Raw genomic sequence first — 21,648 nt, forward strand, 5'->3', positions numbered from 1 at the left:
ATCCACACAGAGGGGATCAGGGAATCTGAGTCACCTCCTCCTTTTCCATCTTGGCGGGATCTGACACGAAGCCATGCCAAGCCAGGACACGCGATGCCACTCGCCACCCCATTTTACGCTTGCAGACGCCTCAGAGCTCACTTCACCCTCAGCGAGACTCCCGCCCTGCGCAGCCCCTCACAACCGCCGGCCTCCCTTCTCCGTGACGGTATTTATTACCCGCCCTCGTGGCGCGCCCTGAGGGGTGGGCCTGGCCGCCATCTTGCAGGCGGTCTGTCGGTGGCGCATGCGCGGCGTGGTGCGGCGTTGCGCGTGCTGGCGGCGGCGGGAGCGATGGGGCCGGGGCAGCATGGCGCCGTGCGGGGTAGGGGCTCGCGCCAGCGGCGGGGGCGCGAGGGGTGGCCGCGTGCCGGCGGGAGCAGGGGAGGGTTGGGGGAGGGGGGGGGGCGCGGCTGCGACCCGCCGGACCCCCGGGGACAAAATGGCGGCGTGGCCGCCCCCTGCGCGGGCGCGGGTGATCCCCTGGGGCGGCTGGTTGGGGACGGACGTAAATAAAATGGTTCCGTGCAGCCGGCGGGCGAGAGTCGGCGGGCACCGAGGAACCCGCCCCGCCCGGTGTGAGGGCCCGATTCGGGCTCCGCGGCGGGCCCGTGCGTGCGCTCCGGCCGCCCGCTGCGTTTGGTCTGTGAGGGAGAACGGCCCGTTTCGGGCACCGCCGCTTTATTTCTGGCTTCGCTGGCGGGTTTCGTTCGCGCCCTGTGCCGTACGCGAAGCCGGCGGCTGTCAATTTCGCGAAAACCGGCAAATTTCAGGGATGGATGGAGGACAGAGCGGAGAGCTGAATTATCGCATTTCCTCTGAAAAACGAGCTCCGCCTGCGTGGCTGTGGGGTTTCCAGTTGTGAAGCTGCTCGTGGTTTATGCCCTTAAGTCAGGGGGCTCCGTCCAGATAAATTACTCTCTTAGAGGGGTACGCTGCTGGTACAGAGGATGTTGGCAAAGGCATTGCTGTGGTCTGAAATGGGTTATACTGGTGGAAGGCAGTGCTTATTAAAACAATCAAACCGAAGCCCTGAGGATGGCTTCGGAACAGCTTGGAGCCAGGTTGCGCTCCCAAGGGCAGCTTACTGCCGGTCGGAAGCTTGCAGGAATTAGAACAGTTCCTATGTGGCAGGAATTGAGCAGAAAACTTAGTTTGTGGGGGAGGGAGAAGAACATGCTCCTAATCGAACTGAAAATACCCTCCTTATCCCAGGAAAGCAGGGGAACAGCCGATGAGAGCAGTCTGGAGGGTGCTTTCTTTAGGAGGAGGCAGCATACAGTTAATGGGATTTCTGTCGAGATTAAACTTGATCAGCGACTGGCAGGTCACGGTTCTGTCTTCAGCTTTTGTGTGTCTCAGGGGCAGAAAACCACCTTGATCCTTTTAGTGCAAGCTTACAGTGGCAACACAGCGGGTCAGTTGGTTGTGGAAGGTACCAAGAACTAACAAAAGCTTTTTGTTTCTCCTTAGCATTTAAGGTAGTAATGTTATTTGCTCCAAAAACGCCATCTGGCTCAGCATCTTTCAAATCGGATGCAAACATGGAAGGGCACGACAGAAGTTCCCAACTGGAGACCGTTCCAGTATTCTTAAGTTGCATAAATGTGCTAAACCTGAAGTTCCTGTTTGATTTATTTGTCTGTAGAGCCCCCTGAACTCTGTATGTCCACGTTACAAGTACGAGTGTGAGTAGAAGTGGTGGATAAAAAGCAAAGAAGGAGCAGCCACCCGCTGCTCTGAGAGAAACGGCCGGGGCTGTTCACGCAACCAGAACCTTCAGGCCAAAGTCCAGTGTGTTTTCATGGGGCAGAGAGAAAACAATAGAGCCGCAAAAAACGTAGGAAAACTCCTTGCAGAAAAGGAAATTATACTGAGTGAGGCTGCAGAGATTTTAGAGATAACTAAAGAGGTGGTGAAAAGAGGATTTTTTTTTAATGGAAGTTGTTTTACAGAGAGTTAGGACCTAATCTAGTTAAAATAAACTCATGCTATTATTCTTAAATTTAGTCTTTTTTGATCCTTGTTCTTTCCTCTACACCACAGTACGGATTTAATCTAATTAATTTTGATACTGGTGGTAGTGTACTAATTTCCCCATTGCCAAACACCTGTTAACTTTTTTTAGTTACAAGATGTATTATATTAAAAGCTACTCGGTACCCGTATCTTGGAGGGATCCCGCTTGGGTTGTTGATGCTGAGCATTCTTATTTTGTGACTTTCCTGCACGTTTTTTTGCTGCTACAGCGTGTACTTACAGCTGCTTTAACGTGCTGAACTTGGAAACACTGTAATACCAACGTTGATATCAGAGGTTCCCAAATAAAAGGTTAAAAAAACAACCCCAAACCCTGCCAGGTTAATCCTCACCCTTGTGTAGAAGGGCTTGGGGTGAAGGAGAACTCTGATCAGGAGAAAGGAGTACATTAACTAGATAAGTGTCAAAAGAAAATATTCTTTTAAAGTACTGTATTACTGCTACAGAACAGAAAAGTGTGTTGGAAAGTAAAGGTGTTGCCACAAGCATGAAGACATTTACTGCTGAATAGTTTTAATAGAACGTTGTGGTCCAAAACTGATGGTCTCTCTTTTCCCCTCTCTTCCATTCTAGCTGAATGGATTGCTGCAGTCTCCTTAGCGGTTGGAGCAGCTGCTGCTGGGTATCTAGCTTACAAAAAATTTCTCTCTAAAGACAAATGCTGCAAAGCAATGGTGAATCTTCATATCCAGAAGGATAACCCCAAGGTAGTCCATGCATTTGATATGGAAGATCTGGGAGACAAGGCTGTGTACTGTCGTTGTTGGAGGTCTAAGAAGGTAAGAGAAAAAGAAACGGTCAAATTTCATTCATGCGCATGCATCTTTCCACAAAACTATTATCAAGCTGGTTTAGTTAGAGCAAACTGACTTCTTTTCACCTAAGCTATTCTGCAGTGAGATGTAGCAGTGTTTTAATCCATAAAACTGTAGATTTATGCTGTCACTCAAGAGTAAAGCCTGCAGAGCAGTGCTAATAGTGAACAAAATGTTTCTCTAGCTCTGAAGAAGCAGCTCCCTTGAAAGGAGAGCCGTTGTATGGAGCAATCAGTCACGAATGACAGATACCATTTTGTGTGCTGCCTGTGCTAACATAGAGGCTTATCCAAAACTACTGGCCTGTTGGCAGTAGGAGTTCAGGAACCATAGTCTAAGAGGACCTTAAGTACCTTTTACAGGAGGAGGTTGGAAGCTTGCTCTGTCAGTCAGAAAGTACCTTGCTACTAGTTTATGGTGTTAATAACACAAATGGATTAAGAAGTCTCTTGGTGTACCAGAGCTGGTGTCAAATTGTCACTTGCAGCATCTGAGCCCATCGTTAAATCTTGTAGGTAGAGCGAGTGCAGAATTGTTTTGGGAAGAGCCTGTGCAGATGGTGTTACGGTGGTAGTGGTGTTCTGTCCTGAATTGATTGTTGTAGCACTGCTGGGTACTGTAAATAGAATCATGGAGTGGTTAGGGTTGGAAGGGATTTCAAAGATTATCTAGTTCCAACACCCCTGCCCTGGGCAGGACACACTCCACTACACCAGGTTGCTCAAAGCCTCATCCAGCCTGGCCTTGAACACTGCCAGGGATGGAGCAGCCACAACTTCTCTGGGCAGCCTGTTCCAGTGCCTCACCACCCTCTGAGTGAAAAATTTCTTCCTTAGATCTAATGGAAATCTCCCCTCTTTCAGTTTAAAGCCATTGCCCCTTGTCCTATCACTACACACCCTTGTAAAAAACCCCTCTCCGGCTTTCCTGTAGGCCCTTTATATGCTGGAAGGTCTCCCCGGAGCCTTCTCTTCTCCAGGCTGAAGAGCCCCAACTCTCTCAGCCTGTCTACATAGCAGAGGTGCTACCTTTTGCCACATGAATGAGTACAGTGGTGAATTGTTCCCAGTGGTGATGGAGGTAATCTGAAAAGGAGTCATTGTGGTTAAAAGCTTTTGAAGAATCTAGACAGATGGACTTAATGCATTTGTGCCTTCGCAACTCAAAGTAGTTATATGGGTGATGCTGAAGTAAAGCCAGTGAAATTATGATGGCATACTTTAAGCCTCTGTTTTTGAGCAATTAAAAGTCTGGCATAGACATTGGTCCAGCTTACTTGTGTATGAAGCTGGGTGGCCTCAATTGCCTAAAATTAGTGGTAAGCATGATACCTAGCCTTTCAATAGCACTAAGATCAGATTTAAATCTTAGGTAGAGATGTGTGACGTGATGTAGCTGAGATCTGTATAATTCATCTGTAGTGGTAGTTCTGGGATCTGCAAGGAGAGAAAGTGGATGGCATGAGTAGTCTTGTCTATTTAGCACTGGTGCCCATTTAAAAGCTTTTTTAGAAGTGGAGGCTCTAATGTGCGGAGATTGAAGTGATACAGAACTTCAGAGCCAGATGACTGGGGCCAACAGCCTTGAAATCTCGCTCTGTGACAGTGAACTGAATACTGGACTTCTCAAGCCTTAGACACCGGTCTAATCGGGCAACACTCTGTGGTTTTCCAGGTACTGTAACGCTTGGTTCTTGCCACTGTCAGATCTGGCTTCATTACCTTGTGAGTGAAAATAACTCAAGAATTTACATGTTTGTGGCAGGATTTAGTTTAAGACACTACTGAGGATTAAATAGCAGTCTCAACCCACAGCTGGAATCCAGCATTGGAAGCTGCTGCAAGGGCTACAGCTCCAGAAAAGAAAGAGGAGGAGGAGGAGAAAGGCTACTCTGAGTATCTGCACTTGGTTATAATATTTTAGTTCCAATTTACGTCAGGTTGCAATAGTGTAGGCACCTCCTTCAGTGCTTGTGAAAAAAAAAAAAAACTTAAAAAAAATCCTAACTTGAATCTTGATGTTTGTACTTTTCTGTTTCCTGCTCTGTTTTCTAAACAAATGGAAGATAGTGTCTGGTTTTAGTGGTTGCATTGCAGCTCCTGCCAATATTCTAGCTATTGTTTGATACTATCTTTTTTTGTGTGAAATAAAAGTCTTAAGCAGTACGTTTTGGCATATATTGAAGGGGTGTTGTCCGTTCAGGAACGTACTGTCCTATTGAGTGAGGGCTCTGTAATGGCACAGTAAAAGGAAGTAGATGAGGCTACCTTATAACGAGTCCATTATTAGAACTCTGATCTGAAAGGTCTCGTAAAGGCATTAAGGAGGTCAGTGGAAAATTTGGAAGGTGTTTGTTTTCTTCTACTGGTGCTTAATAATGAGTATTTTAGTCAACTTTGTGCTTCAAAGACTGCAATTTCCAGTTTTGCTGCCTTCCTCTTGCCATGATCGGTTCACCTTGTATAGTGGGTAGCATGATCTTTAAGACGATACGCGTTCTTCTTCTTATGTTCAGTTATGGCCAAGCAGTAATAAAATACAGAGATGTTCTTCATCATTGTCACATGCTTGTCATCTTTGGAAGTAGTTAGCTAGCATTATCCGTTCCTTACAGTTCTCCAACTAAGATCCTGTTAAAATTTGTAAGATAACATTCATATGATGGCAGAATGGTAGAATGTGTGTGCTGCCAGTGCAGGGAATTACAAAAACAGTAAGTGTCTGCTGTGGTTTTGTTAAGTGGCATACGGGATCTCCTTTTCATATATAAGTTAGAAGAAATGTCCTCTTCTATGATTGTGTGAGCACTTCTCATCAAAGTTGTTTGTTTGTTTTCAGAAATAGTGTACTGCAAAGGCTTTATTTTGTTTTCCTGGAGTGCATGTGTTTTAAAAAACCACACGTGGTGTCTTGAAATAAGTCTGTCTTGGGATGTAGTTATCTGTTAAAGTAGGGGGTAGGTGGTTCGGTGAATGGCCCTTTCCTATTCAGTGTTGTGCTCTGCAGGCAATCTGTAGCACTGCTTGTCAAGGTTTGTGGAAAAACCCCGTGTTCAAATTTGCCAGTGTAGAGGCAAGAGTTTTGTCTTAAAATCAAATTGTAATTAGTCTAAAGTTAGAATATTTGTTTTCTTACCATTCTGTGTTAAGTGTGTGAGCTTGAGGGCGAGGAAGGGGGGCAAATTTAATTTGCTTTCTTTTGTGATGACCTGCAACCTCTGTGTCTTCCAGAGGAATTTTAGTCCCCAGGGTGCAGGTCCAGGAATACTGCTGCAGAACATCAGAAGAAATAATGGGAGAGACTTTAAACCTGTTCATTGTCGAGGGAAATAAGCTGAGCTGTCCAGATCACCGCACGATCCCCTCAGGGTTTGAGCTTTGGCTGCTATTGCTAGCCTGCTGTATCTTAATCAAGGAGGAACGTGTTGTGTCAGGCCCAGGTTCCATCTATTCAGTATCTGGTCTTCAAGGTGACCAAGTGAGTGCTCTGGAAAAGTGCTGGTGGTGTTTTATTTTTTTCCTGAGCAGCTCAAGTCTAGTGTCCCAGCCCAGTGGTTCTGAGACCAGCTGACCCAGAGGATGAATTCAGAGCAGTCAGAGTTGGTAGCTGTTAGAGATATCTTGATGCTATCTGAAGCGTAGGAATCCCACTATTTTTGTCACTTGCAAACTCGAAGCAATGATGTTGCTGTAGCTGGACTTTGGGCTTGTGAGCATGTGAGATGTTGTCGTCTGATGGAAGCTGGATCGATGCTTCTGCGAAGACCAGTGGACTGTGGTGTTGCATGGAAAAACAATTGGCTCATAAACATCTGGGTTGGAAGCTGGTCGGTGTCTCGTGAACATATGTTCTTGTTTGCTCAGATTTTCCTCAAATATCTGCCAGTACCTACTCATTGAGTCACAGATGACTGATACGATAGTAAAGTTCCTGCGTGAATCAGCTTACATGAGTATTCTCTGAATTCATGGCTTCTTTATTTGGAAATGTCACTTGCCATTTGTAGCATGGCTTTTGACATTCTGTAACTGAAAACCAAAAAATCCCTACCTCGCTTCTCTCCACTCCCCCAAGATTCCCTACAGGGAATGTGGCTTTATTTTTAGAGCTCTGGGATTTTTTTTTTTTTGCAAGTGTTTGGCCTTCATTGTATTGTTTTCATTATAAGTATCGTGCAGTACTTGTATTTTCACTAAGCATGGGTGATAGGGCGTTAATTTTTTTCAAGGGCTGTAACTAAGGCACGAACATAGGGATCAGTGGAGCGTTGAAAACATTTATGACTGTACTGCAAGGGAATATTGCTGTTGCAAAGGCAACAGCTGAGTAATGCCCAACTTTGATTCCCATTACTTCTAAGCAAACAAAACAGTAACTGAAGGCAAAATACTGGTGTGTGCTTCTGTGATCATTTCCAGAGTTTCTTCTGCAGAGGAGGCATAGCCCTGAAAACACATCCTTGAGAAGTGGTGGGATCTAACCTCACTCTTGTTGCTTCACAGAATGTCCTTTGGCTCCTGCGCGTGAAAAGAGCTGCTGAGGAGCAGCGTGGTCATGACTGGTCCGGGACCTGGGCAGTTGCAGCTGGCTAAAGCAGTCCCCATGGATCTTGCTCTGACCAGGCTGTCCCAGGAGTGTTTTTTTATGGAACAAACATTTCTTCAAAGTACTTCCTCAGTGCTACCCTTAAAACCCCGCTGATGAATAGCCGTGTCAGTTGGAAGTGCGCTTTATTTCCATTAGCACGTCAAAATCCTAATGTCGAGGCCAGCTGGTGCAGAGGGACCTTTGTGTCGATGAGATAAGCTAGCCATGTCAGGATGAAGCAGAGGCAGCTTCCCACTCTAGCTGTCTGGAGGCGGGACTAATACGTAGGTGTCTCTCTTAAATAAGAGGTGAGCTAGTGAAACTGTCCTTTTTGTCATCATGTGCTGTGGAAAACCAGGAAAGGACCTCCTCCTGTTTCTCTTCCTCACCCTGCTTATCTTCTGGAACTGCACTCAATCCTGGCTGTTGCCCAGGAAAAGGGAGCGTGAGGCAAGGTTGAGAGCAAGATACTCCAGGTAGGTTACAGCCGAAGGTCAGCACGGGCTGTGTTTTCCTCGTGCTGGCCTGAGGCAGGAACACCAAAGAGAGTGGAGCCAACTTGCTGCTTTTTCTTAACAAACCTCTCACCCACTCAGTACTTGCATGGACAAAACTAGTGTTTGGCTAAAATTCAGGGAGACCCAAGACGCCAGCAGAAAAGTTACGGTGGATTTAATGAGAAGACGTTCTAATTACCTTTCAACCTAGGGTCTTACTTCTGACTCCAGATGTACTTCAGATGTATTTATTCTTTTTCTTTTCAGTTCCCGCTGTGTGATGGTGCTCACACAAAGCACAACGAGGAAACTGGTGACAACGTTGGGCCACTGATCATCAAGAAGAAGGAGGCATAGGGTGGACAGTAGAAGCTACAGAGTGAAAGTCTGACAAATCCTCTGCTCGCTTGTAATTGGGGGAAAAACCACAAATTCTTTGTCGTGTCACTGAAGACTTCCAGTGTAGTATATACATCAGGCTTCAGCATGTGTATTTTCTCTGGTGCCTGTCTTGTTTTAATCACTACAATTCGTAATTTACTAAATAGTCATGGTTTAAGTTTCTTGTCCTGTAAAGTGTGTGTACCCTGTTATTGAGTATGAAACTAAAATGACGCACAGAATGTACTTCATGAGAAAATAGGAATTAAATTATTTTCAGATATGTGCGTACTACTCTGAGGCTATTCAGTAGAAAGTGTGTTCAAAATGTAGATCTTAAAATTCTGAAGAGGTTCTAAAGTCACGGGTCTGAATAGATTTCTGTGTAAAAGGCAGTGGCAGGAAAGAAGTCATGGTGCCAAAATGCAGCTTAACCTCTGATTATGCTGTGTTTTCTGTAGGTGTCGCATTTGGCCTGTATGCTACTGTTCTGTGTGGCTTCTGGAAAAAAAAAAAAAAAAAAAAACCAAAACAGCCAACTGTGAACAGATAACATAAAAGGCTTATAGCGAGATGGGGCTAAAGGGCAACTTTATATTTGATTTTACAGCGGTGTTGAAACTTGACCCTACTGCCATCTGGTATCGAGAACATTCTACGGGAACTGCAGACCTTCATTTAGAGTCGGATTAGGAAGATGGTCTCTGCGAGAGCTTTCTTAATAGACAAGCGGAATGATACGAAGTGCTCAGAGTGATGGGCAGGGGGTGGCAGGGTTGTCTTTGCTGCTAGAAAGCCTTAGTTTCACTTGCAGTCTCTAGCAGTGAAGCTAACTTCCCTAGACCACAGGACGCTTCTGTGGGGGAAGCTCTGCTGATTTATTCCAGAAGCTAAAATGAAAACTAAAACCCCACCCATCATTACTGTCTGCTTCATCGTTGCTCTGGCTGGTTCCGGAGGACTCTTCCCGCTGTGGAGGGAGGAGGCACACCTTTCTTACTAAGTGGCCTTAGGCTCTATGTGTCTTAAATAACTCCTGCCTCCCTAGGCTAACTGGTAAAGTGGTTCAGCTAATTTTACCAAAAGAACTGACATGGACACGGAAGGGCTTTGGCAACAGCTAGAAACAAGGGCGAAAGGAAGGATGAGACAGGAGAGCTCTTACCTTCCTTTTGTACGGCGCTTGTCCGCCTCGTCTGACATGGTTGCATTAATGGCTATCCTGTTGGTTTCTGTAAATTAAATAGCTTTGATTTATTAACATGCAAATGACTACAAAGCAAAACCCAAAGAACGAGGTGGCATTAAACCCGGCCCGTTAGTGTGATTGCAGCCTGTGTGAGATGGAGCTCTCGATGTCCTGGGACAGAGAGACTACCTCAGAGCCAGAGGAAAGGCCTTTTCAAGAAGCTGACATTTTAACCTAAGACCCCTAAGGATTCTTCCAGATGATCAGGGCAGTAGAGGGTTTATTTAATTTTTATTTTTTTTTAGGGATGTGTTTGGTACAGCTGGTTAGGATCAAAGAGAATGTTTTGCATATTCCCAATAGGAGACTTTCGGAGGCTCAGGTCTTACCTGACTGGTCTGAACTTTGGCAGAAGGCACAAGAAGTAGAGAAGGTGGCACAGAGGTAGAGAAAGGAGGTTTGCAGGTGGAGTGCTATAGCAGGGGCAACTACTGTCTGTGAGAGACCTCTGCTTGTAAGAAGTTGCAGTCAAATACGTTTAGTTTCTATTTTTTCTTCCTGTCTTGACTGTAAAGGTACTTGATATTTTTTACTTGGCCGAGTACTGATGTATACGGAAAGTTGTTCTAACCTTAAATTATCAAATACGTTGCTTTTATCCAAAACAAAGTTATTTCTGTATTATTAGAATATGACACTGGATATTTCTGTATTTTTGTCAAATACACATTTGAGCTCATCTTAAATCTCGAGGTTGGAATGTCTGTGTTATTTCATGGGTATGCTGTTTCTTTCAAGGGAGAGTTACACTGTGCATTACACCAGTGCTCCTGTAATTTTAAACCTGTGTCTGGGTTGGGTTTTCCTTCGGAGACTTCTTTTCCTGTTAGCAGCAAAGCCTGGCTGCTCTTGAAGGAATAGGAGTTCACCGAAAGCTGCGTTCATGTTCTGAGAGATCAAGTCCTGAAGTTTCAGATGAGTCTCCCAGGTCATAAAACTGTTTCCTGGAGTTTGGGCGTTGGGGAAGTGGGCTCCATGAGAAGTTTTTTTTTTTTTCCTGAGAAGCAAAGATGCAGGAGCTTGGTCTTTGCTGATTCACAACCTGGTGAGTTTGTTTTGGAGAAGTGTCATGTTTTAAATGCTGACACAAAGTGGATAAATTGTATTTTGATGCATGTACAGTTTTCTGTACTGAACCTAAAAGTTTCTGTTGCTCATGTATGTGAGCTGTTCGAACGTGATAATGAAAAGAGATACTTGAGTAAACAAACTTACCAGCAGTCTTGAGCATCACAGAGAACACTTAATATTTTTTTTCCTTAGTGCCAATAATAGGATACCATGTTCTGAGAGTCTGAGTGCTTGCCTGCTCCAGTGTTTTCTGAAATCTCTGTTCTTTAGTGCTTTCTTCAAATAATCTCTAGAATATGACGCAAATTGGTTAGATCTTTGCCAAGTTTTTAACCATAAAGAAATTCTTCTGCAAATGTGCAATTTTCACATCTCATGGAAGCTCTTACATGAAGATGTGGTACGCAAGTCTTTCATATCAAAGCAGTGGAAGATTCCTGTCCCAGAATAAAACTGTATTCCTCTTCTTATATTATGTTCATTAGGAAGGTGAACAAATTAAAGTACTGACTCTGCAGTAATCGAGCATGACTCATCAAAATAGCCTGAATGTCAAATACTCAAGTGCTTGGACATTCAGCATTCTCGAAGAGGAGACGGCTGTGAGTTATTTATTGTATTTTCTGCATGTTTAATCCAAGCACCGTACATCTAATGGGTCATTTCAAACGGTGGAGGCCAGTGTTGCAATCACACACTGGTCCACTAGGAGGAAACAAACGCCGTGCAATGGATGCTCCATGGCCTGGGCAAGGCTGGTTTCAAGGTTTTTCTTATACGTGCATGTATTTATCTGTTGGTGGTGGTTTCTTTTTTTTTTTTTTTCTCCCAGCAGCGTTTCTGGCTGTCTGAGCCCAGGCATCTAGAAGCTCTGCATAAACATGTTTGGGACTAAGCAGCTTTTCCTGCACGGAGGCTCATGCGCTTTGAATCCAGGAGTTGTACAGTCAGTTCCCCGACAGCCAGCTGCAGAGCTGACCGCAGGCCCTGCTACAATTTTCACCGTGTTGTTGCAGTTTGGGCTTTGTTCTGGTGCTGTTGGGGTCTGTGAGATTTATTTTGGGCAGTTGCACAGCGGTTGGGCTGGGATTTTCTTTTCAGTGTAATACAGCTAGATAAAGGCAGGGAAACGTGAGTCACTGCTGTATCACAGTGGCTCGCTCCAATAACGGAAGAACATTTTATAATAGCAGGAAGGATAAGCACATAGGCGTGAAACTAAACATTGGTGTTGCAAAGAAACCTTCTTGTCAGCTAGCTTCTCCTTAGCCATCCTGAACATGGAAGTCTCTTACTAAATTTGGCTTTTCTTTCAGCTGTTGAAGCTTCAAGGCTGACAAAACCCACCCTGAGCCCCTGCTGGATTAGGCAGAAGAGCACGATCTCCCCACAGTGCATGGGCAGAGAGGGGATGCCCCAACACCACTGCCAGCTGAGTTTATCAGTGCTCAGCATCTCTGTTTCAGCCCGGTCAGAACATGCCACGTGGACCTGCTGAGAAGACCAAATACCTTTTCCATTGTCACTGGCATGCATTAAGCCCAGCAATGTCAGATAGCTGTTCCCCTAGTTGCTTTCTGCACCCAGGCTTGTTCTGCCCTGCTTTTCCCTCATTGACGAGTGGCTTCTCTGCACTGGCAGGAGAATGATAATTTTCTTGGAGCCATCGTTAATTTAGGATGGGTACCAGGGGCTGCTGCTTGAAGCTCTCTGCTGCTTGTTCTCTTCTGTAGCAGTGTTGTAGCTGCGCTGCCTGCGGTTCATAGCGTGCTTCTCAAGCAGAATGATTTCCAGGCTGCCTAATGCTGAGGCTAATGCAGAGACGAGCCGAATAAAAACTAAACAACATGAGTAAATCAAATGTGTGGAGGGAAACAAGAGGAGGAAAAAGAAGAAATAAAGTGGCAGATGGGAGGAGAGACCATAAGCTAGATGAGGAGATTTAGCACCCTGTAGCACTGCTAGGTGCTAGCAAAAAGAGATAAATCACATTACACAGAAGATGATTTGTGTTGCATCCTCTTAATGGAGTGAAGCATAAGATGTACAAAGTGGCCGTTCATTAGCTTCTGGGACTAAGTGGTTCTATTACCCAAAAACTTAACTTAGAGCAGAAGGGGGTTATGTGCCTTGAGCAGACATCTGCTACGGTGTTTTTTCTTCCTGAACTGTTTGTGATCCCTCAGTACTGGACAGAGAGCAACATACACTCGTGCCATTAGTCCCCTGTTAGCAGTCTAATGTTCCTCCATGCCCACCTTTGTACTCTTTTAATTAGAAGTGCAATTATCACAAATAGAAGGAGTGTTTACCACTATGCACCCTGGAGTCAGTAAAATCACAGTAGGTGTACGTGATTGTAGCAAAGCAGAATTCAGACCACCTTTTTCATGTACAGGTTGGACTGGTGAGAAAGGATTTGTCAAACTTCTCAAGCAGCTTCTGTTTTCTTCGATAGATGGAAGTTGCATGTGTCTCATAAGCACAGAGAGATCATTTCTCTTGTTATTTTTTTTCCTAGCTGAAGGCTGAACCATCCCTCTGCTCCGATTTGACATTGCACTGCCCTTAATCCGCTCTGCTCTGCATCCGTTTTGTCATGCAGACTGCAGTTTTCTTTTGGTGTTTTTGAATGCATGGCACATTTCTACAAAAAAAAAAAAAAGTGGCTTGTGCTTTCTGAGAGAAGCCTATGCAGAAAAGAGGAGCTTCCTGAGCGTGCCAGAAATTATAGCTTTAATGTGTGAAGCATTCAAAATTCAGCACGCTGCGAGGATCGACTCAGTAGCTGGAATGTTTGTGCTGCTCAGTCGAGTCAGCTGGCAACAGAAACACGGCAAAATGAATGATAAGGTCACTGACTGCGTAACTTTTCTCAAATACTTTTCTGCAGCTGGCAAATATAACCATACATGGATAAGACGTGGTCAAGACTCTTGCTCGAGACTCGGGTACCGAAACAACGGCCAGAACAGACTTGCCCTTCAGTGATTATTGAATTTCTTGCTCTTTTCAAACAGTGTGATCCTGCTCTTTCAATCTCATTCTTGGCTCCAACATCTGCATAGGTTAATCTGCTCTTTAAGGGTTGAAATTCTGATGCTTTGCAGACAAAGTCCAGGAGTGGAATACTGTTTACTAGAAGAGACTTTGCTTAATGCCAGCTGGCAGTGGGTTTAGTCAATAAACAGATGTTTGATTCCACTGCAGGTGGAGGCAATGTAAGTAGCCTCTAGGGAAAGACAAAGAGGCATTTTAAATCAACCTCTTGGCATGTTAATCATCTTAAATCAAGTACTGGAGTTATCCTAAAGCATTAGGATGTGACAGGTAAAATGCCATCGTGCATTTGTAAACCCCGAGCGAGCCCCTGATAGACATACAACACCTTGCTTGGAAAATCTTTGTTTAGAAGAACAAAGGGAGCAATCTTGATCTACCTGTAAGCCAGTGAGATCAGGAGATGGTACTAAAGACTGTGCTCTAGTGCCTCTGTTTCAGAAGGAAACCCAACTTCTTGCCCAAGGATCTGAAAGCACTCGCATCTGTCATTGCTGTTTTCTGGGGCTGGAGGCAGCTAAAATATGTTTCATCTAATCAGACCCTCCACAAATCATGGTTTAATTCCATCTTCTGCACCAATTAATTAGTGATATGTTCCTGTTCTCTGTGAGAGAGGACTCGGTACGTGGCACGCTGAGGCTACGCATAGCAGCAAAATGACGCCTTTTTTTCTTCGACTCAATGCCCTTCCTGATGTTGCCCAACATTTTGTTGGCACTTTTTGGCTGCAGACGCACACTGGGCTGATGATCTCAGACAAGTGTCAACAGTGACTTCGGGATCTCTTTCCTGGTCTGTGACAGCCAGTTCCAGGATCAGCACTGAGGAGGTTTGGTTTGGATTATTTTCCTCTACATGCGTTTCCTTACGTTTAACCACACTGAAGCTCCTATGCCAACGTTGTGCCTTTCATTCGGTTTTGTGAGATTCTGCGGGACTTCTTTGCCATCGGCGTGGCATTTTACTGCCCTAAGGAGGTCAGGAGCATCCACAGACTTGGAGACTTTGTGTGCACTCCCTTACGCAGGTCGTGAATGAAGATGTTGAATAAAACCTGTCTCAGCACCCACCCACTGCTGCCTCCTCTCCACCCTGAAAGCCCTTCCATTTGCTTCCCATCCCTTAACCTCCTGTCAGTCCAAAAGTGAACGTTTCCTTCCATTTCTTTGCTTGGCTTCTTTAATGATTAAAAAAAAAAAGTCCAAGGACTGTGAGAGAGAAACTATTGAAATGCGCTTTTCACCTTCAGAATCCTCATAGCTTTCTATTAAAAAATACTTCCCAAAATTTACAGCTGTGGTTCTGTTTGTAGAAAAGATGATCCAGAAAATACAAATTGCCATGAATTAACCTCACAGTCATTTTCAAAACATACCGTATTATCTCCGGAGAGCGTAGGTTGGCTTTTGACACCATCCCTTGTTTTCATCCTGGAAAATCCCAGATGTGCCTGCCAGGGAGGACAGCAGTGTCAAAGAGTTTGCATCAGTCAGAGCCAAGTAAAATATTAATCGTCGTGGGACCTGATGCCTAAGTGACAAGGCAGTAGCTAGAAAAGAAAGTGGGATAGCAGCACCGTTGAGTTCTACAGGTACAACAGACAAGGGTGGTTTACATTTTCCTTTACTTAACAAGAACAAAAAAAGACAGCAGAGAACGTCTGTGAATTTATCAAAGGATTAAAAGCCCTGAGCTATTCTAAGAGGGTGCAACTCAGCAACCCTTCTGCTGTGAAACGGCGAGAAAAAAAGAACTGCAACACAGCTATGGCTTCCACTCTGCTGTGACAACATCTGCCGTGCGCCGAACAAGCCGGACAGGCCCTCCTGCCCACAGAAGCACCACTGCAGGTGCTCTCACCCATCCAGCAAATCACTGGTTTCACCGATGGACTTTTCTTATCAGGACCACACACATGGTCCAGGTCGGCTCTGTTGCAATTCGTTCGTCCGGCAGAAGCTACGCAAGCGCTGCCGCCTGCTGCAGGAAGTGGCTCTGTGGGCAGCAGGATCTCGCACAGACCTCGCGCAGGAGGCACGGCTCCAGCAGAGGAGCGGCATTTTTGGCGGAGACGAGGAAGAAGTGGCCGTGAACCATCCAAAGGGACAGTCAAAAATCCAGTGGTGCTTGTCAGCACACCTCTAGAGTACCATTATTTTGGCCAAGATCCAGCCCCATTAATCTGTTTACCTAATGTCCCCCTGCACTTCCACTGAAGCATGAGCTTATTTCCTGCGTTAAAATACCGCGCGCCCTGCGGTTAGTTATTAACTAGCTGTTTGTAAAAGGGCTTCATTGCAGCAGAAAGTGATTCTTTCGTAATCCTTGCCCAGTTCGGGGCAGCTTTGCGAACCGCTGGTGAGACGTCCTCTTGCAGCGCAAAGCAGTTTGTGCGAAACAAATGAGTGCATAATATCTTATTATTATTATAATTATTATATTTACATTTTCATCTGATCGAGTGAGATAAGATTGTTTTCCAGCAACAAAGAGTAATCCAGAATTAAGCATCGTTTTTCCAAATGCATTTAGTTGAGGCAGGGGGGATGCTTACCAGCCACTTGCCCCTTCTTTAGGAGCTGTTCACAGCCTCTTCTGCTTTATCTTCGAGTGCAATTGCACAGCCCGGAGACGAGAAGTTTCCTTGGGGATCTTGCTGGTAGGTTCAGCTTTTGGCGCAAGCTCTTACAGTATCACGCTCTGTGAAAAAATTCATTATTCGTCATTTCTGGTATTCTCTCAGTTACACTTGTTTTATTTTAGGAGAAGTTCCGAGATAAGATTAGTGAACTCCATGTGCTGAAGCGTGAGGGTGGAATGAGTGAGTCCCACGTCACTTGGTTTCTATATGCATAAATCTGACTAAAGCAAATATCAGGGAAAGGGAAATGGTTCGTGTTTACTTATTCCAATTACTCATGCTTTCATATTTCTTTTAATCTCCTCCAGGTCCACTCTGTTAGCTCTAAGGATATCTAGAAGCTATTCATTCAGGACTAGGGACTTGAATAGCCTTTAAATTGCAATTTTTTGCCTTTTAATTCCTTTTTTTTTTTTTCCATTAAGATTTCAAACTCAGGTAGATCGCAGTGTTAGATGGGCACTCATGCAAGTCTGAAATGGCATCTATGTTTTTCTCTCTGCATTTAGACCCAGATCAGACAAAATGTCTCACATCTCTGTAGGGGGAAATATCTTTCCCCAAGGCTCACGTTGGCATCTGAACCTTGCAGCAGTTGCTGCTGCCGAGACCGGGAGCCTTCTCTCCGCCAGACATGTACCACTTGTGCTTTTTTTCCACTGTACTCCTCAGTCATTTTTTTGGTGTGAAGGTTGACCAATCTGTGGTATTTCTCTCCTGCGTCAGCACCACCACCACCCCCCCCCCCCCCAGGAAAATTCAGCATTGGGGAACTGAAGGTAAGAGCTTACGCTTGCAACCATCTGACTCCTAACATTTAGGGCTGGACAAAAATGAATGACGACCAGAAGATATTCAGAAAGGAGAAACATAAATTTTCCAAGCAGCTTTGTTACTTCATAAAAGATATTGCTGAGTTGCTACCGCTGTCTTCCCCATCTTACCCAATTAAGACAGTGAAACAAATTGTTCCATGAAGAATGAACTAATGAAACTCAGTTTTGATAGATTTATATGCTATGGTCCGTCCTCTCACTATTCAATACTCTTATTTTCCCTGTGGATACTTTAATTTCCCCAGTAAATCCCCCAAATTGCCATCCAGTTCTCCCAACCACCTGCCATGACTCCCAACTATTGGATGAGGAATTGGCAGCATGTAACAACAGCTGAGCTCATCACACCGTTGTTCCTCTGACGTCAACACCGATTCCTGCTATACATCAGCCAATTCGCATAAAACCCGTGGGAACATCACGTATCTGCTAAAATTCATTTTCCTATCTCCGTTCTTGTTTTCCCGTTCCTCCATCCTACTAATGCTAAGCATGACTTGATACTGCCGGATACTGTGGTAAAAGTGCAGGTCTAATGTTCACAGAGTTCAGCTAATTTTATAAAGAAACAGCAAAAATAAAAGGCAGTGATCACAGGCCGACAAATAAAGGTGATATATGCTGTAAGGAAAATAAATGTTTATTAAAGTCTCCTGCTCAGGCTCAGGGGTCCTGTGAGTGCAGGGCTTGTGCATACCTTCCCGTGGCGGGTTAAAATTCCGATTAAAGATTAATCCCTCACCCAGTTTTGATCTGGTGCCAGGCCAGGTGCCCCCACCTCAAATCTCAGACCAGCAGCACCTATAGGTGCAAACAAGGCCCTGTTTGAGGCTGCTTTGAAGGTCCTCGCCCACTTCAAAGGTCTGATACTATCGACGTGCTCCAGCCTGCTCTCGCTCGCGCTCCCCCTGGTCTACCGGAGGGAAAATAACAACAAACCTCGGGATGCCAATAAACTGATGTAAAACTGAAGAGGATTTGGGGCATATTTCTGGTTACCGAGAACCGGCGGACGGGGACCCGCCGCCACACGGCTCCCGCTGCGCTCGGCCGCACGCTCTCCCGGGCGAGTGGAGGGGGCGAGCACTGGCCCAGGGGCTGTCGGCGGCTCGGGGATGCCCACGGGGGCGGCTGTCACCGGCGTTTCGCGGCTCTCGGCAGGCTGCGCCAGGCCCTGCCGCCTCTGCAGGCGGCCGCGGAACCCGGGCGCGGCCTAACCCTGGGGCCGCGCGGTTCTCGGCGGCGCGGCCGCCACCACCGTGGAACGGGCCGGGCGGCGGAGGCGGAGCGGCGTCCGGGGCGGGGCGGCGCGGCGGCCAGTCGCTGCCTCAGCGGCGGGGTGGGCGGTGCGGCGCGGCGCGGCGCGGGGTGATGGAGCCGCGGGCCCTCGCCGCCCGCGCCCCGGCACGCAGCGCCCGCTGAGGCCCGCCCGCCGCTGCCGCCGCCGCAGCGCGGCTTCCCCTCGCCTCGCCTCCCGCCGCCACCCCCGGGAAATGGCCACGGAGCCTCCGCGGCCGGCGCCGCCCGCGGCGGGGCGCCCCGAGGGCGGGCGCGGGCGCTGCGCGGGCGGCGGGCGCGGCGAGGCGGAGGAGGAGGCCGCGGCCCAGCCGGCGCTCGCCGCTTCCCCGGGCCCTGCGGCGGCGGCGGCGGGGGGCCGGCGGCGAGGGCTGAACGGCTGCGTGCCGCTGTCGCACCAGGTGGCCGGGCACATGTACGGCAAGGATAAAGGCGGTGAGCGGCGGCGGGGCGCGGGGAGGGGGGCGGCGGGCCGGGCCGCCCGTGAGGGGCTTCCCCACCACCCCCGCCCTCCGGGGTCGCTTAATTCTTCCAAACCTGGTTGCGGCGGGGCGGGTCTCGCCTCCATTCTCCTCACGTCCCCCTGGCGCTGGCCGGGGGGGTGTCGGTGACAGGCGCGAGTCGCTCACGGGCGGCGGGGGGGGCTCCCGCGGCGCCTCGGGGGCCGGAGCGGTGTCGCCGCCGCCGAACGTCGGTCCGTCCTCTGGGGGGTTTCGCAAGCGGTAACGGCGCGTCAGGGAGGGGGTTGAGGCGCTTTTAGGCCACAGGGGTTCTGTGGTTCGGCTTGGTTTTGACAGGCGCCTTTGAAAAAAGCGGGAATTCGGGTAACTGTGGCGGTGCCCTCAGAATGTGTGTTGAAACTGAGGAAAACCCCCGAATACGGCCACGAAAAACTTGGGCAAAATATTAATAACGTGATTTACCAGCCTGGGGTAAGGTAGTTGCCTGTGTATTTGGTGGTACGAGTAAGTCCAAAGCGCTAGTAAGCGGTCATATAACACAGGTCTCGGGAGGATACAGCCTTCCTGGAGCATGCCTCCCATGGCTTCAAAGGTCTGTTTTAATTCCAGGGAGAGGAGTGAGGTGTTAGTGTTTCTGGTGAAGACGCCTTTTAGCGTAGGCGGTGGTCAGCGCCAGAGCCAGCGGCCGAGTCGGCGTTGCCAAATGGCGTTCCGCACCCTCCAGGACATCAGTTTTGGCGTAACTCCTGTCTGTGAGCCGAACGTAAGGTAGACATCCGTTCAACTCCCGCTGTGCCCTTTGAGCGCTGGCCGTAAGGAGAACCTGCTGTCATATTGCCTTTGAACCCTGTCGGAAAAGGAGCTGCCTCTGCCGAATAGGCCGAGGGCTGAACTTCCCAACCCCTTCCACCATCAGCGGGTGGAGTTACAGCACTGGTGGCACTGTGAGTTTGTCTTATCTACGGCCTGTGTCCGTGGCGTGTCTTGCTGCTGATAATCTCCACAGCAAAGTAATTCTCGTGCCTTGCCCCTGCTGCAGCTGGCGCAATAAAATGGCGAGGGAGGTGCGTGTGTGGGATCGTTGGAGCTGTATGTCTTCCTTGTTGTTCGTATATCGTAACATGGGGTGGGATCAGGCAAAAAAGGCTCACTTCAGGGAGGGCCTCACCTTTGGCACGTCAGTTTTGTCGCAGTTGGATCAAGGCAACGCGGGTGATACACCAGCGATGTTGTGGGTGCAGCGCAAATGGATTATGTAAAGCTAGCTCCGCTACATCTAATGAACAAGACCAAGATTTTCCCGCAGAGGTACCACTGCAGTTGGTGATCTCGTCTTAGAAACTGAGTTTTACGTTTAAGAGAAGACCAAAGCTGCTCTGGTGCTCACAGCTCTCTCGCTTTTGTAACTGAGTCTTCTTGTTTTATTTCTTTACAGATGTTGTGTGTAGGAGTGCAGGCAGTCGAGATGCTAAAGATAGAGGGTCGCGTGTAATTCTGCCATGCTGCTCCCCGTGGTGTCTTTGTTGTGAAGCTAGTGGCCAGATGTTTGGATATATGTAGTTGCTAATAGCACTGGTAAGGAATATCACAGAAAATCCGTGTGCCAGAATCTGTGAGAACTTTTGGCATGTGTGAGGAGACCGGTGTGTCTTCTACCTCCTCCACTGCCTTTTTGGCCTTTTCCTACAGCAGTCACCCTTGCTGCTATTTTCCATTATGACCTTTTCTACCCCATTGAACCTGTAGCATTTTAGAAGTTTAAAGCTATAAAACCAGTATGCCTTTTTGTTGAGATACCTCTCTTGCTATGCGTACAACACAGCAAATGTACCTTGAAGGTTGTACCTGGCTGGTGTTAGTATCTGAGCTGCTTACTGATTCAAGCTCAGAGCCTTCCTTGTTCTGCCCAGCTTCCTCCTGCCTGTCACCCTTGTCCTCTGCACTCGACTTCCCTTCTGTCCCCGCATACAAACACTCAGAGGACTCAAAGGTACACAAAGTGTTTTTTAACCCTTTTATTCTTTTGGTTAAAGAACACCTTAAAATTTCTTTGCCACAGGGTTCCCTCCCTCCTGAATAACCTTTCCGTTTTCCCTTTGATCCCTGTGACTGTTACTGCTTTGCGAAGAAAGGTCTCCAGCAGTCCCCCTGCTTGCACACATAGACCCTCGGGCTTTTGGGCGTTACGATGGACCTTTTGTTGAATACTGTGTTCAGTAGTGATTCCTGCAGAACAGAGTAAGTAATGTATAGTAAGTAAGGCAACCACCTTGGGTTGCAGCTTAATTCCATGCGCAGATGGAGACAAGACAGGAGCTGATGGGATACACCACCTTCTAGAGCCTCCTGCACCAGGCTGTGGTTTAGTGCCTGTACCCGCCAAGTGCCGGAGGACCCCAAGCCATTAAGTGGGATTCTGTAGCTAAAGGATCCGTTCTCTTTTGATGTGACTTGCTGACGCATGCAAATCACAGAACTTCTAACTCTGGCTGCTGTTTTCCTCATGAAAAGGTTAAGGTAGCACATATGTACTGATCAGTCCTTATTAGATACCCTCAGAGGACAGAGGGTCTTTTCTGAAGTAAATGTTGGGTTTGTTTGTGCAGAACAGGTTTTGTCTATAGTTCAGTGAAGCATGTGGATTGGATGTGGTTTTTTCTTTAGAAAGAGTG

The 21,648-nt window shown here is 47.1% G+C and overlaps 2 protein-coding genes and 2 long non-coding RNA genes across 6 annotated transcripts in view; 2 read left to right on the plus strand and 2 right to left on the minus strand.

Annotated features, from left to right (window-relative positions):
- Positions 1–328: 328 nt before the first annotated feature.
- On the plus strand, positions 329–8,885 carry CISD1 (CDGSH iron sulfur domain 1). The gene is made up of 3 exons (XM_086616523.1): positions 329–364; positions 2,653–2,858; positions 8,246–8,885. Exons 1-3 carry the CDS (start codon positions 334–336, stop codon positions 8,333–8,335), a joined length of 327 nt encoding a protein of 108 aa, XP_086472649.1. The 5' UTR covers positions 329–333; the 3' UTR covers positions 8,336–8,885.
- LOC147528276 (uncharacterized) lies at positions 2,814–9,554 on the minus strand. Its single transcript, XR_015222328.1, has 3 exons — positions 9,525–9,554; positions 3,353–3,510; positions 2,814–2,850 (listed from the first exon to the last, which is right to left on the minus strand). It is a non-coding gene; the product is annotated as an uncharacterized LOC147528276 (long non-coding RNA).
- A 2-nt stretch (positions 9,555–9,556) lies between these two features.
- On the minus strand, positions 9,557–19,110 carry LOC147528277 (uncharacterized). 3 transcript variants are annotated; one of them, XR_015222329.1, is made up of 5 exons: positions 19,053–19,110; positions 16,297–16,442; positions 15,118–15,192; positions 10,824–10,968; positions 9,557–9,591 (listed from the first exon to the last, which is right to left on the minus strand). It is a non-coding gene; the product is annotated as an uncharacterized LOC147528277 (long non-coding RNA). The 3 variants fall into 3 exon arrangements; XR_015222331.1 differs by lacking the exon at positions 10,824–10,968; XR_015222330.1 differs by lacking the exon at positions 9,557–9,591 and having other exon boundaries at positions 10,820–10,968.
- The window catches only part of IPMK (inositol polyphosphate multikinase), a 43,854-nt gene continuing 40,918 nt past the window's right edge, over positions 18,713–21,648 (plus strand). Inside the window, exon 1 of the mRNA XM_086616522.1 lies at positions 18,713–18,950. Within this exon, the coding sequence (XP_086472648.1) occupies positions 18,713–18,950 (238 nt within the window). The remainder of the gene's footprint in view (positions 18,951–21,648) is intronic.

Source organism: Tauraco erythrolophus, chromosome 9 (assembly GCF_009769465.1).
Source record: "Tauraco erythrolophus isolate bTauEry1 chromosome 9, bTauEry1.pri, whole genome shotgun sequence".
Lineage (NCBI taxonomy): Eukaryota > Metazoa > Chordata > Aves > Musophagiformes > Musophagidae > Tauraco > Tauraco erythrolophus.